At 41.3% G+C, this 25,082-nt stretch overlaps 1 protein-coding gene across 1 annotated transcript in view; it reads left to right on the top strand.

Annotated features, from left to right (window-relative positions):
* The window catches only part of tesk1b (testis associated actin remodelling kinase 1b), a 46,741-nt gene that overhangs the window by 4,900 nt on the left and 16,759 nt on the right, over positions 1-25,082 (top strand). Inside the window, exons 3-4 of the mRNA XM_037675690.1 lie at positions 24,148-24,269; positions 24,488-24,536. Of these exons, the coding sequence (XP_037531618.1) occupies positions 24,148-24,269; positions 24,488-24,536 (171 nt within the window). The remainder of the gene's footprint in view (positions 1-24,147; positions 24,270-24,487; positions 24,537-25,082) is intronic.

Below are 25,082 nucleotides of genomic sequence, written 5' to 3'. Positions count from 1 at the left end.
TGAGAAATAAAAAACTTTAAAAAAAGTTCTTTAAAAAAAAACGTAAACTTTAGAACACTTTTTTTATTTTTTTATTTCATGCACAGTTTGGCTGAGGATCACATTGAATAAAAACCTAAAAATGTTTTATCCTGAGCTGGAAAGTAGCGATTCAGATGGGGCTCTGTAGAAAGGTATCAACAAATGATATCTTACCTGTTGTAGATGGCCCTTTAAGACTCCGTCTGGAGGAATTAAGTTATTTTTTTTACTGGATAACAGGCTAACTACTAGTCTGACAATTCCAATATCAAATATTACAAAGATTCATTTAAAATCAATTTATAAACTTTTAAATTTCTGTCAATGTACCGGTACTTTACTTTATTTCCATTGTATTCTAAGGTAAATTGTAGGCACATATAGCAGCAGCTGGTTGCAAATGGTGGCATTTCTAGCAGCGATATTAAATCTTTTTCTAAATAACATTCTAGTATGTAATGGTTAGTGGTGCAAATATTTATAAAATAGCATTTGCATAAACTGCTATAAAACCTTTAGAGATTTGCAGTAGTTTATAAAATGGCAGCAGTTCACTTTAGTCTTGGCCCCTCTCATACAAGCTGTTAGCTAATTAGTCCGATCAGATTTAACCTGAGGTCGTTCAAAGAACTTTTTAATAACGGGTAGATTATTAATTATTTATAGTTTTTTTTTTTTTTTTTTTTTTAAGATTTGAAATATTTATAAATGGTTTTGTGGTAACACCTCTTCTATTAAAAAAAAAAATAATAAAAAGTCCTCAAACTATTTCTTGCAGTCGTTTGAGATACTGATTTATCTAAAACAACATGCAGCATTGTACTGTGCTCCAATGTGGTTTGAGCTTTTGACTTAAACTTGACATTTTATTGGAGAAACATTTGCTTATTAATAACTGATATGTTGCTGGTCTGTAACTCATACTACAAACATTCAGTACAGTCTGAACATGTTGCTGTGTATGAGAGGCCCAAAAGGACTAAATTCATCACAGGACATAGGTTTGTTCTCCAGAAGATGCACTGTGCGTTGAGTAAACCATTTAGGGCTTTTGATAACCTATAATTGTAACTTGCTACAGTTTATTTTATCTATTTAAGCAGATAAAACATCAGCTTTTTATCATACTGGGTCTGTTTCGAATTGAACTCAAGTTTCACTACAATGTTGTTGTTTCTCATGTGATGATCAGAGGAGAAAATCTGTCCAGAGCTTTGCAGGAAGTTTAGAGTTTAAAGGTTTGTCTTCAGAAATACAGATTTGTTTTATTGTTCGTATTAGAAAGCTTTCTTAGCAACTCGCATGAACACAGATCCTACATTTTATTTCTATCGAAACACATTTGCTTTATTAATGGTCTAAATATACTATATATAGAGAGATATGATTTTTTTTTTTTTTTTGTACCTCCTCCTTCCTTGTGCCTCCTTTTCTTTATCTAACAAAAAAAGGCAGCTCCTCTCATGAGGCTGCAGCCTCAGGCACCCGTCTACCCACGTCTATGTTGTTTGGTTGTCATTTCTTTGGACGGGCTGTACTGAAATGTAATTTCGTTGTGCTTCTGTGCAATGACAATAAATTCTGATTCTGATACAGAACGTAAACTTACTGCTCATTGATCAGACTGTCAGTCTCCGAATTTATTGTTGTAAAGTTCATTTTAGGACAAAAGACCATTTTATTAATATATTATTAAAATCTTTTCAGCTTTGGTGTCTTCGATTTGCAAATTGGATCCATTTAGTTTGCTTTGTAATTGTTAAACGAGTTAGCGTATTTTTTTCCAGTGTTTTCTTATAGTTTGGTTGCTATGGCCTAAACATCTTGTCTATTTTCATCTCTACATTTGCTAATCTGTAAGCTTTTCGGGAAAAAGTGTAAAATCAATGGTTAATGTGTTGAAGTGAGGCAGAAATTGAAAGTACTTTTCCAGAAAAGCAGAAGCTGTGCTCCTAATATCCATATAACGTTGGTTACATGCAGACCTGCTGGATGATATATGCTTTCTGCAGATGTTCTGTGTTGTTGCAGATGTTAAAACTGTGAAATGTGGCTTCATGGTTTTTACAACCGTGTTCAAGCGTTGTCGTACACAGAAGTGACTGCTGGAATGGGAGCAAAACTATAAATTTTCTTCCTGTGCAAGCGTTCTGTGACTTCTCCGTGCTTTTCTTTCCCTCCTCAGTTCGATTGGCGTCCCGAGGCCACTCCCTCTGCTTTGCCCTTTTGAATGTCTAATGAACATGCAAATGTCACCATGTTTACTGCCGCCTCATCAAGTTGGCACTTGGGTTTGGATCAACCTGCCCTTTTGATAGCTGCGGCAACAATTTTGCATTTGTATCACGCTATCGGTTACATTTCATAGTTTGCTGATGCGCTTGACTGAACAGTTGTTGCTGCGTACTGGTTCAGGGGAGACGAGGGCCGATGCGCTGTGCAGGAAAACCCGTATTGGATGTTTTTGTTTATTACGTTTGAGTCGGGACAGTGCATACGCTGCCTGTACATGCATTAGATTTGGGTTACAAAGCCCCTGGCCTCCTGCCATGTTGCTGAGCTTCAGTCCTGAGTGCAGATCAATGGAGGCTCGCTGCAGGGAGACGGGCAGCCATTCACCCCTCTAGAGTGCAGTTGTGCAATCTGAGAGGAGGAAAAAAAGGGAAACTGGGGCAAAAACACAACAAAATATATTAGTAAAAGGGGGCAATGTGTCATGACAAATCCTTCAGGTGCTGTTTTTCATATTTGTGCACATTATTGGAATTTTTTCCTCCTTCCTCAACCTGAGAAACCTGAAGGTTTTAAAGCAACAAAACACTTCAACCAGAGACTAATTTCAGCTTCAGTCAACAGTTTCATTGACCCCAGAAAGTGATTAGACATTCATTTTGGTTTACAGGCCAGAAACGTGCAGAAAGAAATGACTTGGATCCTTTTTCTAATTGGATTACTGCGGCACTGCATCACATTCCAGCTGTTCTTCTGGTAATGAATGCAGGCAACACCTGCTCTCTAAGAACGAGCCGCAATCATCAAAATACAAGAAATAAACACTTCAAATCTTTCATTTTGTGTAATGAATCTGAGTTTCAATTTTTGAAATGATTGACAAAAAATATGGAACTTTCCCAAGATAATCAAATTTTTTGTGATGTACCTGAACAAGGTCTCAGTAGTTCTACGCCTGTCAAAGTGGATGAATTATGGTATAGTCTCTGTTAGGGCTGGGCGATGATGGACCAAAATCAATATCTCAACGTTTTTAAAATAAATCGCAATATACGATGTATATCAATTTTTTTCTTTCCATAAAGTAGTAGCAAAAATATATTTGAGTCCAAGTTTTGTCCCAATTGTCACACAGGCTTATTTATTTAAAAAAAAAACATCTGTAACTGTACAAAATCCATCCATCCATTATCTTTAACCGCCTCTTCCTTTACAAACTCAACGTCTAAAAAAATTAAACTATTTAGATATATTGAATAATAATCCTCCCCTGCTGCGCCAACTTCTCTACATTTAGTAAGCGTTTGTGAAACAGCAGTGAGGGGCTGTTTGTTTGTATCTGCGGGGGAGGAGGAGGTGTGAAGTTGGCAGTGCGGACGGGCAGAAAAATAACTATTACACAGATTTTCAAGTCTTACAGTGAAAGCGTCACATTAATAAAGTAGCGGCTTATATCGCTAAGGACTGTGTCTTTAGCAGTAAAACCTGCAGCTTTATTAATGTGGTGCTACCTCTGTTCCTCTCATAAGGCACAGTACAGATAAGCGTTTTGTACCGCAGTTTGTTTCAGGGAAGGAAGCTGGGATGAGTTCACAGCCGAAACTGCAACACCAAGTTTAACACACTCTTCATACTCGTATCCATCCATCCATTTTCTTCCGCTTATCCAGGGTCGGGTCACGGGGGTAGCAGCTTAAGTAGGGAGGCCCAGACTTCCCTCTCCCCAGCCACTTGAGCCAGCTCCTCTGGGAGGAATCCCAAGGTGCTCCCAGGCCAGCAGAGAAACCTAGTCCCTCCAGTGTGTCCTGGGTCTTCCTCTGGGTCTCCTCCCGGTGGGACGTGCCCGAAACACCTCACCAGAGAGGCGTCCAGGAGGCATCCTAAGCAGATGCCCAAGCCACCTCAATTGGCTCCTCTCGATGTGAAGAAGCAGCGGCTCTACTCTTGAGTCCCTCCCGGATGACAGAGCTTCTCGCTGTATCTCTAAGGGAGAGCCCAGACACCCTGCGGAGAAAACTCATTTTGACCGCCTGTATCCGTGATCTTGTTCTTTTGGTCACAACCCAAAGCTCATGACCATAGATGAGGGTAGGAACGTAGATCGACCGGTAAATTGAGAGCTTCGCCTTTTGACTCTGCTCTCTCTTCACCACAACAGACCGGTACAGCACCCGCTTCACTGTTGACGCTGCACCTATCCGCCTATCGATTTCTCGCTCCATTTTTCCCTCATTCGTGAACAAGACCCCAAGATACTTGAACTTCTTCACTTGGGGCAGGACCTCCTCCCCGACCCAGAGAGGGCACTCTACCCTTTTCCGGCTCAAGACCATCCTCATCCCGACCGCATCACACTCTGCTGCAAACCGCTCCAACAAAAGCTGTAGATCACGACCTGATGAAGCCATAGGACCACATCATCTGCAAAAAAGCAGAGACGCGATCCTAAGGCCACCAAAACAGATCCCCTCAACACATTGGCTGCGTCTAGAAATTCTGTCTATAAAAGTTATGAACAGAATCTGTGACAAAGGACAATCTTGGCGGAGTCCAACTCTCACTGGGAACGAGCCTGACTTACTGCCGGCAATGCGGACAAAGCTCTGACACTGGTCATACTGGGACCTAACAGCCCGTATCAAAGGGCCTGGTACCCCATATTCCCAGAGTACCCCCCACAGGACCCCCCAAGGGACGCGGTCTAGCGCCTTCTCCAAGTCCACAAAACACACATAGACTGGTTGGGCGAACTCCCACGCACCCTCGAGGACCCTGCTGAGAGTGTAGAGCTGGTCCAGTGTTCCAAGACCAGGACGAAAACCGCACTGCTCCTCCTAAATCTGAGGTTCGACTGTCTGACGGACCCTCCTCTCCAGAACCCCCGAATAGACCTTACCAGGGTGGCTTAAGAGCGTGATCCCCCTATAGTTGGAACAAACTCTACGGTCCCCCTTTTTGAATATGGGGTCCACCACCCCATACTCCTATAGTGCTGTTTTAAATGGTGAAAAAGGTTTGTTGTGCTAGAGCCTTTTGTCGGGACTTGTTTTCGGCATTGTCTACAGAAAACATTTTTCTGATGCTCATCTGACAAATTAAGTCCAAACCATCTCTAAATAACAGAGCAATATTTTTTTTTCCTGCTCTGTGATATACGTGCTGACTGTGCTGCTCCACCTGGAGCAGGGAGCAGGTCAGGGGCTGGGCTGAGAGGGAGAGAGGTGGCCGCATGGGAGAAAGAAGACAGCAGACGGATTTTCAAGTGTACCACTATCGTTTATATAGATTATAGTTTCATCTTATATCTCAAATTAAATTATCTCTATTTTTAAAATATCGAGATATCGCCCAGTCCTAGTCTCCGTCCATACATAGGTTAACTCTCTCTTGTCCCGCCCATAACTTCTGAGCTGTTCAAGACAATTTACCAAAACGTCATGTAACATCATTGGACAGAGTGTCGCATACACTTTTCAAATGTCAAATGTTATGTAAGGTCTTTGCTTGTCCAGGCCGTCACTGTAAAATAGTTTGACCAGGATATAATGTGCCGTATACTCTTGTTTTACAAATGAATGTTCCCTCAATGTTGGCGGGTTTTCATGACTGCTCAAAACTTATAACCAAGTAAATAAAAGAAAGATTCAAATTCAAATCTACTTTATTAATCCCAAAGGGAAATTAATTGTTGTTGTAGCTCATCTTGGTTTCATTAGAGTTGTTCTAGATGCTGATGTCTTTGGGCAGGAAGGATCTCTTGTAGAAGTCTGTCCCACAGCGGATCCGAAGAAACTGGCTACAGATGTCAATCTGTCCACCCAGACCCAGCAGACCTCTCGGTCCTCTTGGGCAGCAGGACTGCCTGAATGTCGGGCAGAACTTCTGCCTGAGCGATGGCCATTTCTCCCAGCAGCCTGCAAAGCCCCTTATTGCCACAGACTTAACTGCAGGTGCCGGGGGATGATCTTGGTCCTCCCACTGTCACAAGCTGCGTTTCTCGCTACCTCCAAGATCTCTGCAGTCAGGCACTCAAGCATCACCTCCATGTAGACAGGAATGCATCCACGGTACCTCCTTTTCAACTCATTTGGGATTTGGGGCTGTAATTGAGATTTGAGCTTTTGAGATGTTAATCAGCTGCTCCCAGTTGTAGAAAACCACCCTGTTGTTATGGTTACACATCATAACAAATGAAGTCTCACAACACATCTTTCGCTGCCACAATATCCAAAAAGTGCTGTCGAGTTGAGGTTATCTTCTATGTTTTTCTAGCTCTGAATTCTGAAATGTCGTCATCTCCTCAGACCTTGGTGTTGCCATTTTATTGGACGTGTTGTGTACTTTTGTAAGTAAAACAAAGAAACTGTGAGGTTTGAACAAAGTGCGTTGGATCCTTGTGACATCACACTCAGTATTGACTTCTCTCGGGGACAATCGAAGCCCCTCAACGTCAGATCTTCAGCTCCACTTGGCTCGCTTACATCCTTGGTTGAGAAGGTCCGAAGAACAGAGGTGAAATTGGTTTGGACTATCTATTGGAACGACTCTGAACCCATGCCGGTCCGACCCAAACAGGGAAGAGTTGAGACTGTGTAAAAGGGCCTTATGTGCCTTGCTGGATATGGGCACCTGCTCTCTGCGACCCGGAAATGGAAAAATCGGTAAAGGAAAATGGATGATTGGATTCTTGTAATGACTGTAGGGAAAACAAGTGTATAGCTGGTTGTTTTGGGCCATGCGCTTTAAAACAAATTACAAAAACGATCTTGGGAAGAGAAAATTAAGAAAGAGGGGATTACTGTGACTGAATACTGTCGCCATGTCTGAAGAGTTGGTCTTTGTCTGTCAGCTGCTTGTGACAGCAAGATAATGTAGGAAACGTGCGTAGCCAAACACCTCTAGGGTTCAGTTGCTTAAGTGGGATTCAGGGTAAGGTTCAGTTTTTGTTGCCAGTAGAGCTGCAGAGTGGCAGAAATTCAGAATAAACGTCTTCAGCCCAGTGTTCAGTGTTATCCAAAGCTGGTCACTTGAATGTAAACGTGCACTGCTCCCTCTTTTTATATGAATTTAAAGCGGGGTTCAGTGAAATAATTGTGAACAATTACTTTCTTCTAAATGGATCTTTGAATGACCTGCTTGGAGACATGGTGTAACGGACATGATGCGTGACGCGAATGGCGAGATCGCTCCGCCCACATGTGAATGCAATCCAGGGTGAGCTAACCTCCAACAAACTAACAAGATGGCTGTTATGGCTGAGTTAGTGAAGCTCATGACGTTACCTGAGGCATTTAATGAGACATTTCTGCCTTATCAGCCAACATTAAGGCAAAGGAGACGGGCAAATAAAATTAAGCAAGCAAAGATGTTAATAACTTCAAATATTTACTGCAGTGGATGTTTTCATGCTGCAGAGCAATGATTAACAGTGAAATTCAGTTTGTACTAAGAGTGACAGTTTTACATGACACAACCTAATTAACATTTTGTGCAAAATCAGTTTAGTTTAACTGATCATATCAAACAAAAATTAAACTTGTGCAACCAGAAGTTACAACATATTTCTACGTACAAGACACACAAAACTAAGCACAACTAGCTTCAAGTATTAACCTTTCACTTAACCAGTAAGCATGCAATGTAATTATGACAGAAAATGGAGGATTTACCTGCAGTTACCTTCATACAGATGAACATTTTGTACTTCCTGTTTATCACCGTTGTATTCAGCTGTTCATGAGGTCGGCCGCAGGGTTTTATCATCTTTACATTTTTCTAAACTCTGTTTAGGTTTTGGAAACAGAATAAACTGTATTCCACCCTCTAAACACTCAGGGTAACGCTGTCTAAATTACATGTTCCTCACAGACAACGTTAAACCATTTTTTTCTGATGATTTTTCACGAAATTCCTCTGACCGCAAAGCATTCATAATGCAACTCCCCAACACTGTTGTTTGAGGAAAAGGAGGTGCAGCTCCTGCAGATAAAGGGTTTGGGACAAATTGAGATCGCCGATTGACAGGTGGCGTCACGCCAGTTCTCACGAGATTGACAAAGCTAGCTAACGGCTAACAGCTAGTCTGAGCAAGGCTAAGACGAAGGGGATTCCCTCCGTCTTGCAAAATAACACAAATCTATAAAAATTCTAGTGATTTCATTTTGACGCTAACTTTTAAACCTTTACCTATGTATCAGTTTCACACGACATTAATATTTACCGTACTTTCTACTGTACATGTTGCACTGCTGTATAAATCGCATCAGTCCAATAAAATGGGAAAAAACATATGTGTTTCTTCTCCGTATAATTTGCATCTATTACGTGTCACCGCTGACCACCCAGAAATGTGGGCCAGTGTTGTGCCAAAAAATCAATTTGCTGCCAAATGGAGGCCGCGGGAGCACGTATGAGAGGACTTTAACAAGATTAACATTTAAAAACTATTATTTGTTTGCTCGAATTTCTAGTAAAGGTGTGTCTCAGTTGAACTTTTCCTTAATAAATGCACTTTAATGGTAAAATCAGCTGCATTTCAAAAATCTATTTGCGGGAGCGCGCAAAGGGACGACTCGCTGTGCATTTTGTCGAAATTTAACAAGATTAACGCCTAAAAACAATTGTTTGCTCGACATTATAGTAAATATGTGTCTCAGTTGAACCTTTCCTTAATAAATGCACTTTGACGGTCAAATCAGCTGAATTTCACCTGGGCGGTGCAGTGAAATGCAGCTGATTTGACATTTGCTCCAGAAGTTCTAGAGCGAGACGAAGGTGGCTTGGTATGGCAAGCCAAATGTCTCATTAATAACCACTTTTCCCTATTAATGACACTTTGCTTGCCACATTGCTCGAGGGCCCTCTAGTGGCTGAAAATAGTAGTGTTCAATATTCTCCATGTCAGAATGAATGAAATCATCAGATCTCAGCCAGAAATTGGGTTATAAACATGGGGGGGGACAACTTATTAGTCGCTTTGCTGTATAAGTCGCAGGACTTGCACATTTATGCAAAAAGGTGCAACTTATACAGTGAAAAATACGATACATAGAACTCTGGTTATTTACGATCGTTAATCGTAGCAAAAGTAACTAGCTGGGGCACATCCAGCAGGACAATAATGATACAAAAAAACATGTAATTTGAAACTTGCACCATTGTAAAAGTTTATAAATTAGTATTTGCACAAGCCATTTTTGGTGATTTAAAGTCGTTTTAAGACGGCAACGATCCACTTTGGTCTTGGCCTGGCTCTGATAGCTGTTAGCTAGCTCCAACAATCCAGTAAAGGTTAACTTCCCAATTTCTCTTAACTAGATGCTGATGTATCTACAGCAGGTAAGATATCAATTGTTAATAATTTTTCCAAAGAATCCCAGTTTTAAAAAATCTGCGTTACTTTTTGTAAACTAGTGATGTTTTTATTTGAAGTTGCTGATTTACCGGTAGTTTTTATTTGATCATGAGGGAAACATGGGAGTAACAAGGTTAATGGTTTTTTTTTTTTTTTTTGTTAATTAACCCCCAGTCGTTTTTGTTTGATTTACATACTAGACGGCCCCCCCTCCCTGATACAAATAAATGGTTGACACACTGCCACTCCCTGAAAGTGTACAATGATTGTTTAGTCAGCGAGGGCTTGGACTCACCCAGTGGGACGTGTTGAGATGTGACCAGATCTTTGTGTAAAATCCTGATTGTGGGAACTACTTCAGTTCTGGAAAGCTCTAACGACGACAAAGAACACAGAGGGGGGGAACTGATCCTTAAAAGTTGCGTGAACACAAAACACGATCCTTCACGGCCTGTCTCCTGTGTGCCTGTGATCAGTTTTCAGTTCAGGATTAAGTGTGTGTGTGTGTGTGTGTGTGCGCGCTATGGTGTTGTTGGTATGTATGGCAGAGCCAGTGCAGACTTGATCATCTTTTTCTTTTCTTTCTCATTCCCCATGATGTGTGCTCTCGCCTCCCAAGCATTTAGCTTTTGTTTATGTTCTGCAGTCGCACAAACGCAAAACTGCTGAGCACGTGATGCGCCTGTCTTCACTTGAATTGCTGTTTTTACTGCTTAAAATCTTACAGCTGGACGAAAGGATTACAGTGGATACCTGCAACGATTGCCCAATTTTTCTGTCTTTGAATCACCTCCTGCAAGTTGTGATCTCAAAAGACGGTGCATGCGTGTTTACGTCTGTGCACAAAGCGTTTCCTCCCATCCATGTGTTAGCAGAGCTGCACTCTTTAGCTAAAACTTCGTGGACCACTCCTCTGTGAGAAGATAAACAAACAGCCCTGAGCCGGCGTCTGAGTCGGACCAGTTTCACAGACGTGATGGTGAAATGTTTATCGTGAAGCTGAGCTCGGTTGTTTTTCGAGGTCTGCCCCATCAGCTTTAAAGAGGCTGTTTGACAAAACTGTCCAAACTTTTGCTCATGTGTGTCTAGAGATGCCAAATCCACACACAATGAATTTCTTGTTTGCAGCAGAGTCAAATTTGTGGCACTCATTTTAAGAAATTATATATTTTTTGCATTATTTCTAAAGAAACCATGAAAATGAGACATTTCATTTAGGGCTGCAAACTATAGCTAATATGCTCTCACCAAGTCAATGTGCTTAGTATCAGTATTGCTGTTCGGACAGCAATAATCCACAGGTTATGTTTTTAGATGAAAGTAGCCAAGATGCTAAAATGTACAAATGGTTGGAGAGTGAAGAAAGTGTAGGTTTATGCAACTTTATGTCATGTTGTCATATTCAACAGTAATAACAAAGTTACATTTTTTTCTATATACCATGCAGCATTTTTTATTTTTTTAAATTTAAACTATTTTTTTTACATTGGGGTATTGTAGTGAACTTAACCCGATGTCAAAACTAAGCCTAAGGTCAAATCCCTTGACCTTAAGAACCTTGTGGGACAGAAACTGTCATTTCATTGATTTGAATCCAGAAATACAGGTTCACCCATCCTGAGACTCTCTTTCTTGAAAATCAAGTGAAAGAACACTCTCTTTTTATTATCATTACTATTTTACAAATGTTGATAATCAAAGTGTCTTAGTTCAAACCATTTTAGATGTTGCAGTGAACTAATCAATTTTATTAACTGTGAAACAGTGTAATGATTTTTTAATGCTTATGCAGAGTTAGAATTCATGTTAAGGTCTGTTACAGATTTTTATGCATTTTCTGATTTCTGTCTTTGAATGAGCAAGTGTGCGTTTTCCAAGGTCAGGAGTCGAAGCAGACATGTGTCTTGTTTACATCCTCTCAGACGTCAACGGAGGAGGTGGCACCTGTTTCTAAAACTCTCCAAAACAAAACTCTCTCTGTCTCTGAGAACAGTTTAATCTGTTCCATAACAATTCTTGCTGTTTTTTTCTTCTAGTAACCTCTTACATCACAAAACACACCCCTGTCTGGTTGAAATTACCCAATCAGGGACGCTCAAATGAACCGGGAATAGAGCTCTTTAAAATGCCGGTACTTCCTAGTTCTCTCAGTTCAGAGTCTGAAAAGTTCAGTTCGGTGAAGTCTCTGAGGAGTGCGGTGAGGCGCTGAGAAGTCGTTTGGGAGAACAGAAGTCCAGCATGATAAGGCTCCTCCGAGTTGGATTATAATATCCTCCACCTCTGAGTGGAACTTCTGAAGGACCCCACTCATGTGAAGTCTATAGCTGATGTGAGCTGGTGTCGGACGGAATCTCGTCACTACTTCGGACGAGTCACAGCCATCCTATGGAGACGCTGGACAGGTAGCGTTAACTGGACCTCCATATCTGCTGATTAATCTTCAGAAAGGTAATGAGTCAAGTTTCCTACCAAAGCGTACCGAGGAAAGCTGGGTTCTGATGGAGAGTGTCGGTTCTGGTGAACACTTCCCCTCACATACCATCTTTTACTTCTTTTAAACTTCATTTCCATCTTTAAATTCTTCTCTCAAGTAGAAATCCTTCCAGATATTTTAGAAATGTCTGTGTAAAGTGCTCATCCACCGCCGTGTGGATAATTGATCATAATTGTACAGTTTTCATTGATGTCTGCTGTTCTGCTGAAGAGTGGAAACAATCGCCGCATCGTTTCTCACTACCTGTAAAGCTGTTAATTATGTTGTTATTTTCATATTTTGCCAAATTAATGTAAATGTTTGATGTTAAACTTTGATTCTGTAGAATAAATGACCGCATTCATTTTGATGGGTCAAAGATAAATGACGTCTCACGTTTGCATTTCATTAAATTCAATGCACGTTTTATTCAGTCCAGAAAAATGAAGAATCCGTTTTAATTGATGAATATTTTGCAGCATCTGTTCATCTACAGTATCATACCACTTTATTTATAAAGCACTTAAAACGGCAACAAGGCCAACCAAAGTGCTGTACAGCAGAAGCAACACAAGCAAAGGACACAGGATAAAATACATAGATCCACAGAGGTAAAGTTTAGAACTAAATGACTAACATTATAGAATACAGACAAGTTAAAATCAACCCACTCGGCGTCAAAAGCCTGGGAATAAAAGTAAGTTTTTAAACGAGACTTAAAAACAGTGAGAGAGGGAGCCTGCCTGCCTGACATGAAGTGGTAACTCATTTCACAGTTTTGGACCTGCAACAGAGAAGACCCTGTCACCTCTGAGCTTAAGACGGGTTCCTGGCACCAATAAAAGCATCCGGTCTGCTGACCTCAGAGAACGCTGTGGAACATATGGCTGCAGCAGATCATCGAGATAGGAAGGGGCAGAACTGTTCAGAAATTTAAAAACATACAGAAGGATTTTAAAATGAATTTGAAAGTGAACCGGGAGCCAGTGAAGGGAGGCCAGAACTGGAGTAACTGTTTTGCCTGTACCAGTTAAAAATCAGACTGCATCATTTTGAACCAGTTGTAGAGATTGTAGGGGTAATAAAGTGTTGCGTACCTGAGGATGTTAACTACTGTATTTTTTTTCATTCAATCTTTATTTATGCAGGTTAATCCCAATGAGCCTCTGGGACTTATTTTACAAGAGAGACCTGATTTCTTTAACTTTTTTCGTTCAATTTTTCAGACTATAAGGCGCACTTAAAATCCTTTTTCAATTTTCTCAAAAATCAACAGTGAGCCTAATAATCCGGTGCGCCTTGTGTTTTAATTCTGGTTGTGCTTACTGAACTCGAACAGATTTTATGTGGTACACGGCGCTCAAAAATCAGTCTAAATGTTTTAATTTCGCTTAATTCACCTTAGAATCCAGTGCGCCTTATAGTCTGAAAAATACGGTAGTTATTTCTAAATCTTTTTGTGTTTTCAACCCAAAAATAAGCAACATGAAACTGTAATCCTCACTTTTGCTGACTAAATACACACTTTGCTAATAAACTTATCAAATAAAGACATAATCACGACAGTTTTTATAATTGGTGTACGTTGCCATTTTTATATTTCTCCATAACAAAGCTAAAAATGACAATTTAGTTTTTTTTATTTATGGGCGTCAACAGGCCTCAACTATATGAACCACTGTGGATGAATGGCAGAAGCCAAGTCGATCCAATATTTTTGGCCCTTTTGCACTGAATTGGAGTCTCTTTAAGGCGACTGCAACCCATTTTGGACTTGGCACACTTGGATTAGCTATTAGCTCATCAGTCTGGTCAGAAATAAGCTCATTCTCCAAACGGATGTTGTTCAAAGTGCGAACCTCACTTCCAAATATCTGCGCTATCACATCAGTCTCTGCACTGATGCAATCATTTGGAGGCCTCCTACAGCTGTCCTCATACTGTATCTGCGTTCAGCCAGCCTGAACTTTGACTAGGTTTGACTCGAGGAAAGGCGTAGATCGAGTCTGAAGGAAAAGCCACTACCATGAACCGCGCCGTAACTATATTTTTAAACCCTGTCGACTTTTTAATTTGTTTAATCAATATCTGAGCATGAACTTGAGTGACTCACTGGGTTTAACTCTGTTTGAGGAAGGATGAGGAGCACGGTCATGTGTTGTGCAGCTGAGGCGTCTATATTTTTGTTGTCCTTAATGGTCATGTGGCTCCAAACCTGACAGAACAACAGCTTAGGAGGAGAGTCCTGTAAACACCGGAGCCAGATAACATTCCTCGCAGGTTTTATGTTCAGGTTTCTGCTCAGGCGTTCAGCTGTTTACAGTTGTGTGAAAGAGAGGAGCACATATTCAGCGGAGTCTGTCCAGTTACACGTGTGTGTGTGTGTGTGTTTGAACTGTGCTTTCTGGATCAGGTTCTGTTTTGACCTTTTCTTGACACACCACATAGCAAGACCTCCCTGCTTGTTTACTGGTGGGACCCCCCCCCACCCCCCACCACCACCGACTGGTTTTCTTATCTCAGTTTGTTTACGTGCGTTCAGACTCTTCAGCCTCTTCAAGCTTTAACCTAGAGCAGAACCTCGAGGCCCTCAAGCTGTTTTGGACCAGAAGGATTTTCAGAAGAGCTAAAAATTTGTCTTTCACCTCCGTCTGGACTCCATTCAGTCATTTCACACTTCAGTTTTTATTGTTCTGTTTTTACGGCCCGTCTCCAGGAGAAATTAGTCACGTCTGTATCCCAATAATCCCACCTTGTGTTGTAAAACTCATCCAGATTCATGATATTGGATCGTCAGCTGAAGCCCACCAGGTTTTAGGAGCCGACCTGTGTGTGTGTTAACTGGTTATGTGGTTCCCCTTAACCACTGGGTTTCCTCCACACACTGTGCGGTTAGAGGGTTTTTGCTGATGGTCACCGTGGCAACTACAAGGTGAAAGTACAGTTTCTGGAAACGAAACCATTTTATTGTGTACTTTTTATCCATTAGAGGGTGGAGCGGTGGTGCAGAGGTCTGAGATTGGAAGGTCGCTGGTTCAACTTCTCTCGCAGACGCACATCAAAATGTAGATGGGAAAGGTGAAGCACCCACACCTGCCTCCACCCTAATTTGCCCCGCCCTGGGCCCTTGAGTAAGACTTTTAACCCCCACCCATCTGTAAGCAAGTTTGTTCGTGAGGGTGACCACCGAGGAAGGGAGCAGCCAAAAGAAAGATATACCAGTAGAAATAAATATATAGATAAAGAAAATATAGATAAATATAAAAAAAATTGTATGTCTCTTTTGTAACAGTCTATTGTTGTCGTTGTTGTCCACTTTTGTCATCATTCTTTGTTAAAATCAGGTCTCTCTTGTAAATGAGTCTCCGAGGCTCAATGGGATTATGACAAGCTTACAAGATTTTAACTTATACAAATTAGTTTTTTTTGTATGTTTTATTTTGAACCTACTACTAAGTGGTTAAATGACTGGAAAAAAATATGACTCGTTTCATTAGTTGTTACTTGTATGCGATACATTTCTCTGTATACTAATTCAAATGAGTTTTCATGAGGGGCGGCACGGTGGCTCAGACGGTAGAGCTGCTGCCTCTCGGTGAGCAGGTTCCCCTGGTTCAAATCCTGGTCCGGGGGCCTTTCTGGGTGGAGTTTGCATGTTCTCTCTGTGCATGTATGGGTTTTCTCCAGGTACTCCGGTTTCCTCCCACAGATCAAAAACATGCATGTTAGGCTGATTGGTAACTCTAAATTGTCTCTGGGTGTGAGTGAGAGAGTGAATGGTTGTTAGTCTCTGTGTCCCTGTGATGGACTGGAGACTTGTCCAGGGTGTCCCCCTCCTCTCGTACAGTGACTGCTGGATATGGGCACCAGTGAGACACCCCCCCACCCCCCACCCCCCCGTGACCCAAAAAGGAAGAAGCTGGTAAAGCTAACGGATGGATGGATGTTTTCATGATGTATTCCCGAGTGATTGTTGCTGCAACATTTAATGGGACCCATCAGTGTTTCCAGAAAGCATTTCTTCAAACAGATGATGTTGTGCTGGGTGGAATGGATCGTTGATGATTGTTGTGGATCTTCTCAAGTCAAGGTTCTTTATTCTCATTCGCGTCACATGTGGTACATGAGGTGGAACAAAATTGTGTACTCAGGGTTCCAGTTACACAAAAAATAGCAAAAATATAAAGTATATAAAGAAGCAGTATATAAGGATCTAAGGTATACGCTAAACGATACGCTTAATATTTAAGATATACGTTGATCACTAATAATATAAAATAATACAGTATATTAAACAGCAGCCCAAACATGAGTCTGTAGTGAGCAGATGGGTATGAATGAATACAGACATTCTCAGATCACTGGCATCACCAGAGCCAGAATCGCAACCACAGCTGGAGGTGCTTGTTCAACTAGTCCAAGATGAAAAGTCTGCTGGTCTCACTGGCCTAGAGCCATGGCTACTGGTTCTGCTAAAGCCTCGACCTCTACCAAGTGTGCTGGTAGTGTGCAGACCAAAAACTGGGCCTCCTGGTCCCACTGAAGGGATATGGATACTGGTTTTATTGTTCTGGGATGAGGGTTACTGGTTCTCCAAGCCTGGGGAACTAGTCTAGTTTGACGTGGTCCAGTGGTTTTACTGGTCAAAGACTCATGGGTTCTGGTTTTGTTTGTATTAAGCATCCAGTTATTTTCAGTCTGGTCATCTGGAGATGATCTGACTGAAAATTGTTGGATTGTATACCTGGATTACTGAGCATGGACTTTGTTGATCCAGCTAGCTCCACTATAGTCAGAACTACACCAGTGGTCTTGCGTGGTCTGGACCGGTGGTTCCTTAGTGAATTCTCGGACATCTAGAGCTGGTGATCTCCTCCAGGGAGGGCAGCCTATGATGTTCTGGGCCGTGTTTATGACCCTCTGCAGGGTCGAGCTCCCTGCATACCAAGCAGAGATGCAGTACGAGATTACTCTACTTGGATCTGTAGAAGGTCCTCAGCGTCCTCTGAGCAAAAAAACAGCACCTTTTATACCGGTGAGTTATTTTGATGGAATGTCCGATATTTAACTTTAACGCTAACATCAGTCGATACCGATACCATGCCGAGAATATCATGCATCCCTACTGAGGATCCTCAGGAAGTGTAGTCTCTGCTCGCCCTCACTGCTTTGCTGGGCTTTGACCAGGCCAGCTCCGAGGACACCGTTTCCACCACATCTCCCTAGATCTTAAAGATCTCATGGTTAACTCTGGACCATCAGAAATCTACGAAGACCTTCTTGGTTTTTGAGGTTGTTGGCGAAGACTCATGTTCCACCTCCCCTCTGTAGGCCGCCCATCTGCAAATGTAAAGATGGAGTTAGACAGACGGGAAGGTACAGTCGTGTTGTGTATACAGGAGAGGGCAGTTAAAAACATAAGTAAATTGTCTCCTAGTGCAGTCTTCATGCAGTTGGTCCAGAGATCCGCTCCATGTGTGCATCCTCGCTGAGCGGTTTCCTCCCTCTCTGTATCCGTCGCTCTGCTGGCTGATGGTGGACGTCGCTGCACATGTTGGCTGTGCAGAGTGGGAGGAAAAGATGCCCGTGACCTTTCCTCTGCTGACGGCAGCACTTTTCCTGCGCCGATTGTGTTTTTGAAGGAGAGCTTTAGGGTGTGTGAGCACAACTCAGACATGGGTGTGTGTATAATTGCTCTGCATTGTGGGATAATCCAAATGTTGGCATTCCAGTGGCGAGTCCGGGGATACGACCAGTAAAAGAGGCTGGAATGAAACGCGTGTTGTAAACAGATGTTTTGTTTGTTTATTTTGCTTATGTCTATAAAGCTTTGACAAATGCCAAAAAAAAATTAATAAAAATGTTGCACTTGACCTCTGTTTTGTCAGACGCCCGTAATTTGTTGTGGAGGCTAACGCAAACAGCCGGGCCAGACGAGGCTGCCGTTCCAACCTCGACTGCATCAGCGTTTGGCGCACGTTGCTGTCGCCGTCGCCGCCTCCCCCCACCGCATGAATCACTGCCATAATCCCAGAATGATGGAGGGAGCGCGAAAGATTAAACTGTGAAAGCAGACGTGCGCAGAAGAAAAGTGGCTAAACGTGCAGAGCTTCGCCCGCCCTGCTTTTTCCTGAGTGGTAAAAGGGCACAGACAGGAGAGGCTTCCTGATCAGCTTCAGAGTCTTATCCTCCCCCACATGACAGTCTGCATCATCCCATGTAAGCAGTGTGGAGAAGCAGAGATTAGTTGGGACTCGGCGCTACCGCTCCACGTTTCGGCTGCTTTTTTTCTTGCAAGAGGAGGCAACTCCAGGGGCGTGCAATTTACATGCGTGCACTGGTGCTCATGCAGCGGGTCTGAAGTTCTCCCTGACTGAAGGAACCATGCCCAGTCCGGTCTGCGCGTGTACATGTGTGGATGCTAATAGCATTAGTCGCTGCTCTCGTCTGGACTCTAATAGGCTTTGTGTGGGTTTTGTTTCTTTCCACAGCCTCTCGGTGCTGAGATGTAGGCCAGCGTGGCACCGACTTCAGCTCAATCCCCACCCCTACCCCCCCGCACTTTGACCCCTCGTGCATGCTGCCTCCTCCCATCCTGAGTCCTTCATTACACGCTCATCATTAATGAAGGTGCAACCTGAAACCACGGTGCATCACTTTGGCTTTATATTCTTAGCTTGAAGGAAATTGAGTGAACAGTCGAGCATGAAGGTCATGATTGCATGAAGTCTGATTGCAGATTGATGAAAACAGGAACGCTCGTAACAACCTGAGCATCTTTGTTAAATGAGGTCTCTTTTCTTTTTTTTTGTAGCTACTCAGAAATATTTATATTAACAAAACAAAACCTCAAAGTTTGTTTCTTAATAATGTATTTTTCCAACAGGCGTGACTTGATAAATTACTTATTTCTGCTTCATTCAATTAATTTGAATTTCTTTTACAAAAAAAGTTGTGGATCTCTCTAAAAAAAAAATTTTTTTTGTGGAGATTTCATCTAAAAAGTCAGTTTGATGTGGGGTTTCTGTGGAAAGGCTGTGAGCAATTAATATCTTACCTGTTGTAGATGGCACAATGGAAAAACCCCAGTTTGTAGAAAAGGTTTCTCTCTGGCCAGATTAGCAAGTTTACAGCTAATCCAGCAGAGACCAAAACCAAAGTGGATTGTTGTCTTTAAACAACTTGAATCTTCAAAAATTGTAAATATTTTATAAACACATTTTTATAAACCTTTACATACCTGTATAGGCAGGGCGCTCAGTTCTGTTGACAGGGCGGGGCACCCTGCTTGAATAATAGTAGAGGAAACACTGTAGTGCCCCATGCTGCACTGGACGTGCTACTGCTAGCTGCTGCTACTATCTTTGTTTGAAAATAACCATAAAATACTATGTACATAATGTTAATGTAAAAAAATTTAAAGGCTTTTAAAATAACTTTAATATGAAGCACTATGAAATTTAAATATTTGAAGTTGTTTTAGGGCAGACATAAAACACCTTGATCCTGGCCCTCTCTGACTAACCATTAGCTTATCAATTCAATCAAGTAAGATATTAATTGTTCCTAAGTTGCTCACAGAACAAAAAATAATTAAATTTGTACGCATCCTTTATGATTGTCTATTGTTGTCGTTGTTGTCCACTGTTGTCGTCACTCTTTGTTAAAATCAGGTCTCTCTTGTAGATGAGTCCCCGAGGCTCAATGGGATTAAACTGTAGAAATAAAGGTTGAATGAAAAGAACCTCACTTCCAATGATCTGAACATTGAAATTCACTTTTTTTCTTTTGGTGAAAAATCTTTATAAAAAACGTAAGATTAAAAAAAATTAAAAGTCAGAGAAAATGTCTTCAAAGTGTTGATTTCAGGCTTGATCTTCTTGAAGACATTTCCCTTAAAGGCTCACTGAGGCCCCAAACATTTGACCTTTTTGTGAGACTCGACATCCTGAGTGTCTGAGGGGGTCACATGTTGGACCTGCACCATCAGTACATCAGTCATGGGGGGCAAATTATTTGAGTTGTGAACTGAGGTTGATCTGTCAGGGGAAGGAGTTTTAGACGACATTGTAAATCCTCAATATTTCCTTTCGCATCTCTGAGAGGGTCCTTGTGATTTAATATAAACATCTGCATCAACCTCCAAGGGAAGACTGAAAACGAAACCAGCTGTTACTGGATATGTAGTGCCTATAAAAAGCATTCACTCCCCTTGATAGTTTATATTGAGTTTATGACAGCAATAAAAGTTTTAAATTGGTCTGTACAAAAACAAACTTCTATGTGAATTCAAATTTCTATAGGTTGATATCAAACTAGTTAGTCTAGATTAATACTACTGTTAGGGATTGTTGAGGAATGCTAATTTATATTGGTGATTAATTTATGACAGCAATATAAACATAAAACATCCATGTGGGTGAAATATAGGCACTGTAACAGTTTCCATGAGTACACAGTGTCGAGGACAAGCTGTATGTTAAGATTTACAATAATTTACACGTGTTTATCTGTCGGCATGATTCATGAGCACAAGCATAAATCCATCTTACCAAGTCTTGCATTAGTGTCCACGGCTCAAAGCGCAACCTAATCTCCATCTGTACGGACAGTTGCACCATCGTTTAGGAAGTGATGATATTGAGAGAAAAAAATCCCATCAGTTTTATCAGATCTGCAAAGCACTCCATGAATAAAACTGCATGAAGAAGCCGTCACTCACTGTTTGATTTGATGACTAATGTATTACATTACCAATGGAATTGTTAAAGTGCTAACCCCACTTTCTTTAAGTTCCTTGAGTGCAAAGTTACACACGGCTAATGTTGAGCAGACACTTCAGTTTTATTTCATTTTTTTATTTTGGCAAATCCATTACCTACAGTGATGTCAATACCAGAGGTTCCCAAATCTGGTCCTTGAGGAACACCATTCTGCACGTTTTAGTTGTTACCCTGCTTTGACACACCTGATTTGAATTGATGGGTGACGAACAGGCTTTTATAGAATTTGACGTAATTAAGGTCGTTTTCACACCAGATAGTCCGGTAGACTCGGTTTGGTTCGGGACCAATATTCATGATCTTTTGTTTACATTTGAGCTGGTGAGTTTGCATTCACACTGCACTGTGCAGTCGAGTCAACCTGTTGAACAACCTGTTCCCCCGCTCGCCTGTGGGGGCGCTGCACCAAGAACTACTGAAAGAAACGACACAAAAACCTCTGAAGACACGTCTTCTTCTTCTTCTGTAAATAAAAATAAAAACGAAGTGGCATCAAGTTTTAGCAGTTTTAGGAGTTATATTTTGTCATTTTTCAAAAATGGACTCAGCATGAGCAGAAGAAGAGACAGAAGACCATGGAGAATATTGTTTTTCACACAAGGCAGCTGACGGCTCCATATAAGGTCAGAGAAATGCGTGTTTGTTTACCCTGTGGAGCGGGGCCGGTCTGTTTACATTCACACTGTACTCGAACCGCGATGGAGTTCTCTTCTACCGGACCGAGACCTAGGTTTTAGCCCGGGCCAGAGTTTGCCTTTTTGTTCGGTGACAGAGTTTTATGGCGCGTTCACACCTCCCCAAATGAACCGGACTTTCTAGGAAAACGAGCTAGAGTTCGATTAAAAGCGGACTAAACAGGGCTAGTGTGAATGCACCCTTAGTCACCGAATCAGGTGTGATGGAGCAGGGAAACGACTAAAACATACAGGATGGTGTTCCTCAAGGACCAGTGTTGGGAACCACTGGTTTATACTACACTAGATATTTAAGGGTGCATTCACACTAGCCCTGTTTAGTCCGCTTTAATCGAACTCTAGCTCGTTTTCCTTGAAAGTCCGTCTCGTTTAGGGAGGTGTGAACGCGCCATCGAACTCTGTCACAGAACAAAAAGGCGAACTCTGGCCCGGGCTAAAACCTAGGTCTCGGACCGGTAGAAGCAAACTCCAGCGCGGTTCGAGTACAGTGTGAATGTAAACAGACCGAGCCCCGCTCCACAGGGTAAACAAACACTCATTTCTCTGACCTCATATGGAGCCGTCGGCTGCCTTGTGTGAAAAAACAATATTCTCCGTGGTCTTCTGTCTCATCTTCTGCTCATGCCAAGTCCATTTTTGAAAAATGACAAAATATAAATCATAAAACTGCTAAAACTTGATGCCACTTCGTTTTTATTTTTATTTACAGAAGAAGAAGAAGAAGACGTGTCTTCAGAGGTTTTTGTGTCGTTTCTTTCAGTAGTTCTTGGTGCAGCGCCCCCACAGGCGAGCGGGGGAATAGGTTGGTTCAACAGGTTGGCTCGACTGCACAGTGCAGTGTGAATGCAAACTCACCAGCTCAAATGTAAACAAAAGATCATGAATATTGGTCCCGAACCGAGTCTACCGGACTATCTGGTGTGAAAACGACCTAAAACAAATTGTTGTTGCTGTTGCTGTTGTTGTTGCTGTTGTTGTTGATGTTGTTTATTATTTATTTTTTTGCATTTGCACCTTTCATCCTTAAACTGATGTTTAGTGGAGGAGAACATACTTTTTAAGATCTTGCATCTAAACGGCCCACTCATATTGTGCCTTAGAAGCCAAACCAATAGGGATGATTTTCACCCAGTTTGTCTCCCTTTATCCTAATCCTGTTACCTTCAAACTTTGATCGTGTGCGGGGATAAGGAACTGAGAGAATATTGTAAACGATATTAAAGAAATGGGAAGAAAAATAAAAACAGACAAAAAATAAATGGGAAAAGTTTTATTATGTTAATGTGGACTTTTATCACCTAGTGGTGTGGGTGAGATGGGTATTTCAACCTTTATTCTAATTAATTAAATCCATTTTATTTTTAAATAACTGAATAAAACCTAGCTGGGGTACATCAGTAACGTATTTTTCGGTCCATAAGATGCACCGGATTATAAGGTGCAATATCAATGAACGAGTCTGTTTTCATATATAAGGTGCACCTTATATTATAAGGCTCACTGTCAATTTTTGAGGAAAATTCAAAGATTTTAATTGTATCTTATAGTTGGAAAATATGGTGTATATACAGTAAAAGGTCCAGTTAAGTTCTTCAAATGAGGTTTTCGTGTAAATAAAAATAGCTATATTTTTCTAACCAGTGGTACTCCCCTACAGATGTAGAATATTCTGGTTTATTGCAGTGGGTAATCATGTAATTGTCTGTGTGTGCATGTGTCTGTTGGCTAAATATTTCATGAAGTACTTGGTTGATTTTCATAAAACTGTCAGAAATCATTAAGTGGATGATCATCTACAGCTCCTTAACTTTTAGCATCCGCTAGAACCAATATGGCAGCTACAGCGAATTAACAAACTGAAATCGACTAATATCAATTTTAGAGATACCGAACTAAATTTTGGTGTGGTAGTAGCTGGTAGTCATCCCCAACACATACTTTGTGCGTATTATTACTAGCACTCAGTCTTTGTTGAAAACTTTTATAATAATCAGTAAGATGTCCTTCAAGGAATTATACTTTTTTCTTAATTTTCTTATCGTTCAGATGTTTTTGTATTCCGTGCTACATTAAAGCTTTTACAAAAATGTTTTATTCTTGAGCTAGAAGACGAGATTTAATTTACCAAATGGATACAAATTAACAGCAGTTCCAGTATATGTTGTCTCTGCTCTCAGAGCTAACCCTCATCCAACACCAGTAAATGCACACATCCGGGTGGGAGCGTGCTGCATCTCCATGGTAACCGTACCAGATGGAGCCATTGCCATGACAGCAGGTTCGGCCAAAGCAGCAGCTGACCTGCTAATGTTTCGTGGCCGGTTTCCAGACGTCACTCGGTCAGCTCAGTATTTCTCTGTCGCTGTATCGGGTCGTGTTGATAGGATTTGTCTGTCACAAACACAGTTTTCAAACTCCCAACTCCTGGGAACGAAATAATTTTATCCTGAGTTAGTCAGATACTAAGTGGTCAAAATGTGTATTTTCTGCATATTTATTTCTAAGTCACAGTAAAGCTGTATTTTTTTTTCCTTTTGTAAATTCATGTTTTAAAGCATGCTGTTTGTTTCTTTTGTCGTGCTTATGCAGGTGCAGCATCGTGTAACAGGCCAGGTGATGGCTCTGAAGATGAACATCTTGGCCAGTAACAGAGCCAACATGCTCAGGGAGGTCCAGCTCATGAACAGACTGTCACACCCCAACATACTCAGGTAGCTGAAATATTAGCTATTAACAAGGATACCCTAGTTTTGTTATTTATATTACATTACATGAAGTTTTAGATTATAAATACTAAACATAATCTAAAAAAAACCCTGAAAATCTACAACAACCCCACCTGAAAATCACAGTTGAGAGATGACTTTTTTTATTCTGTCCATTCCTGTAAAGCTGTTTGTTCTTTTGTTTTGTTCTTCTCTTCCTCTAGGTTTATAGGAGTGTGTGTCCATGAGGGACAGCTCCACGCCCTCACAGAGGTAAGATCCTGATTTAACTGCTGCATAGATGAACAAAATAAATGTGAGGCGAACTGCTTCACTTTGTTCACTATGATGCTGTCCATACAAATCAACATGAATGTAAAGGATACAGTGGAGGTGAATCACAGAATAAACAGGAAAACATTCAGCTGTGATGAACTGTTTGATCCACACTGAGCCACTTGTGTCAAGTCTGTACCGAGCGTCTTTACTCAGATTACCCCCGGGATTAATAAAGTATCTATCCATCCATCTCCCCAAGTCTTTCTTTCGGTCGTTCTTTTCTCCGAATCTTTCTTTCGTTATTTCGTTCTTTTCTCCGAGTCTTTCTTTCGTTATTTCGTTCTTTTCTCAGTCTTTCTTTCGTTATTTCGTTCTTTTCTCAGTCTTTCTTTCATTATTTCATTCTTTTCTCCCGAGTCTTTCTTTCGGCCGTTCTTTTCTCCTGAGTCTTTCTTTTGGCCGTTCTTTTCTCCTGAGTCTTTCTTTCGGCCGTTCTTTTCTCAGAGTCTTTCTTTCGGCCGTTCTTTTCTCAGAGTCTTT

The sequence above is a fragment of the Nematolebias whitei genome, chromosome 1 (genome assembly GCF_014905685.2).
Source record: "Nematolebias whitei isolate Nwh7 chromosome 1, NemWhi1, whole genome shotgun sequence".
Lineage (NCBI taxonomy): Eukaryota > Metazoa > Chordata > Actinopteri > Cyprinodontiformes > Rivulidae > Nematolebias > Nematolebias whitei.
This window is presented reverse-complemented; position numbering and strand designations above follow the sequence as displayed.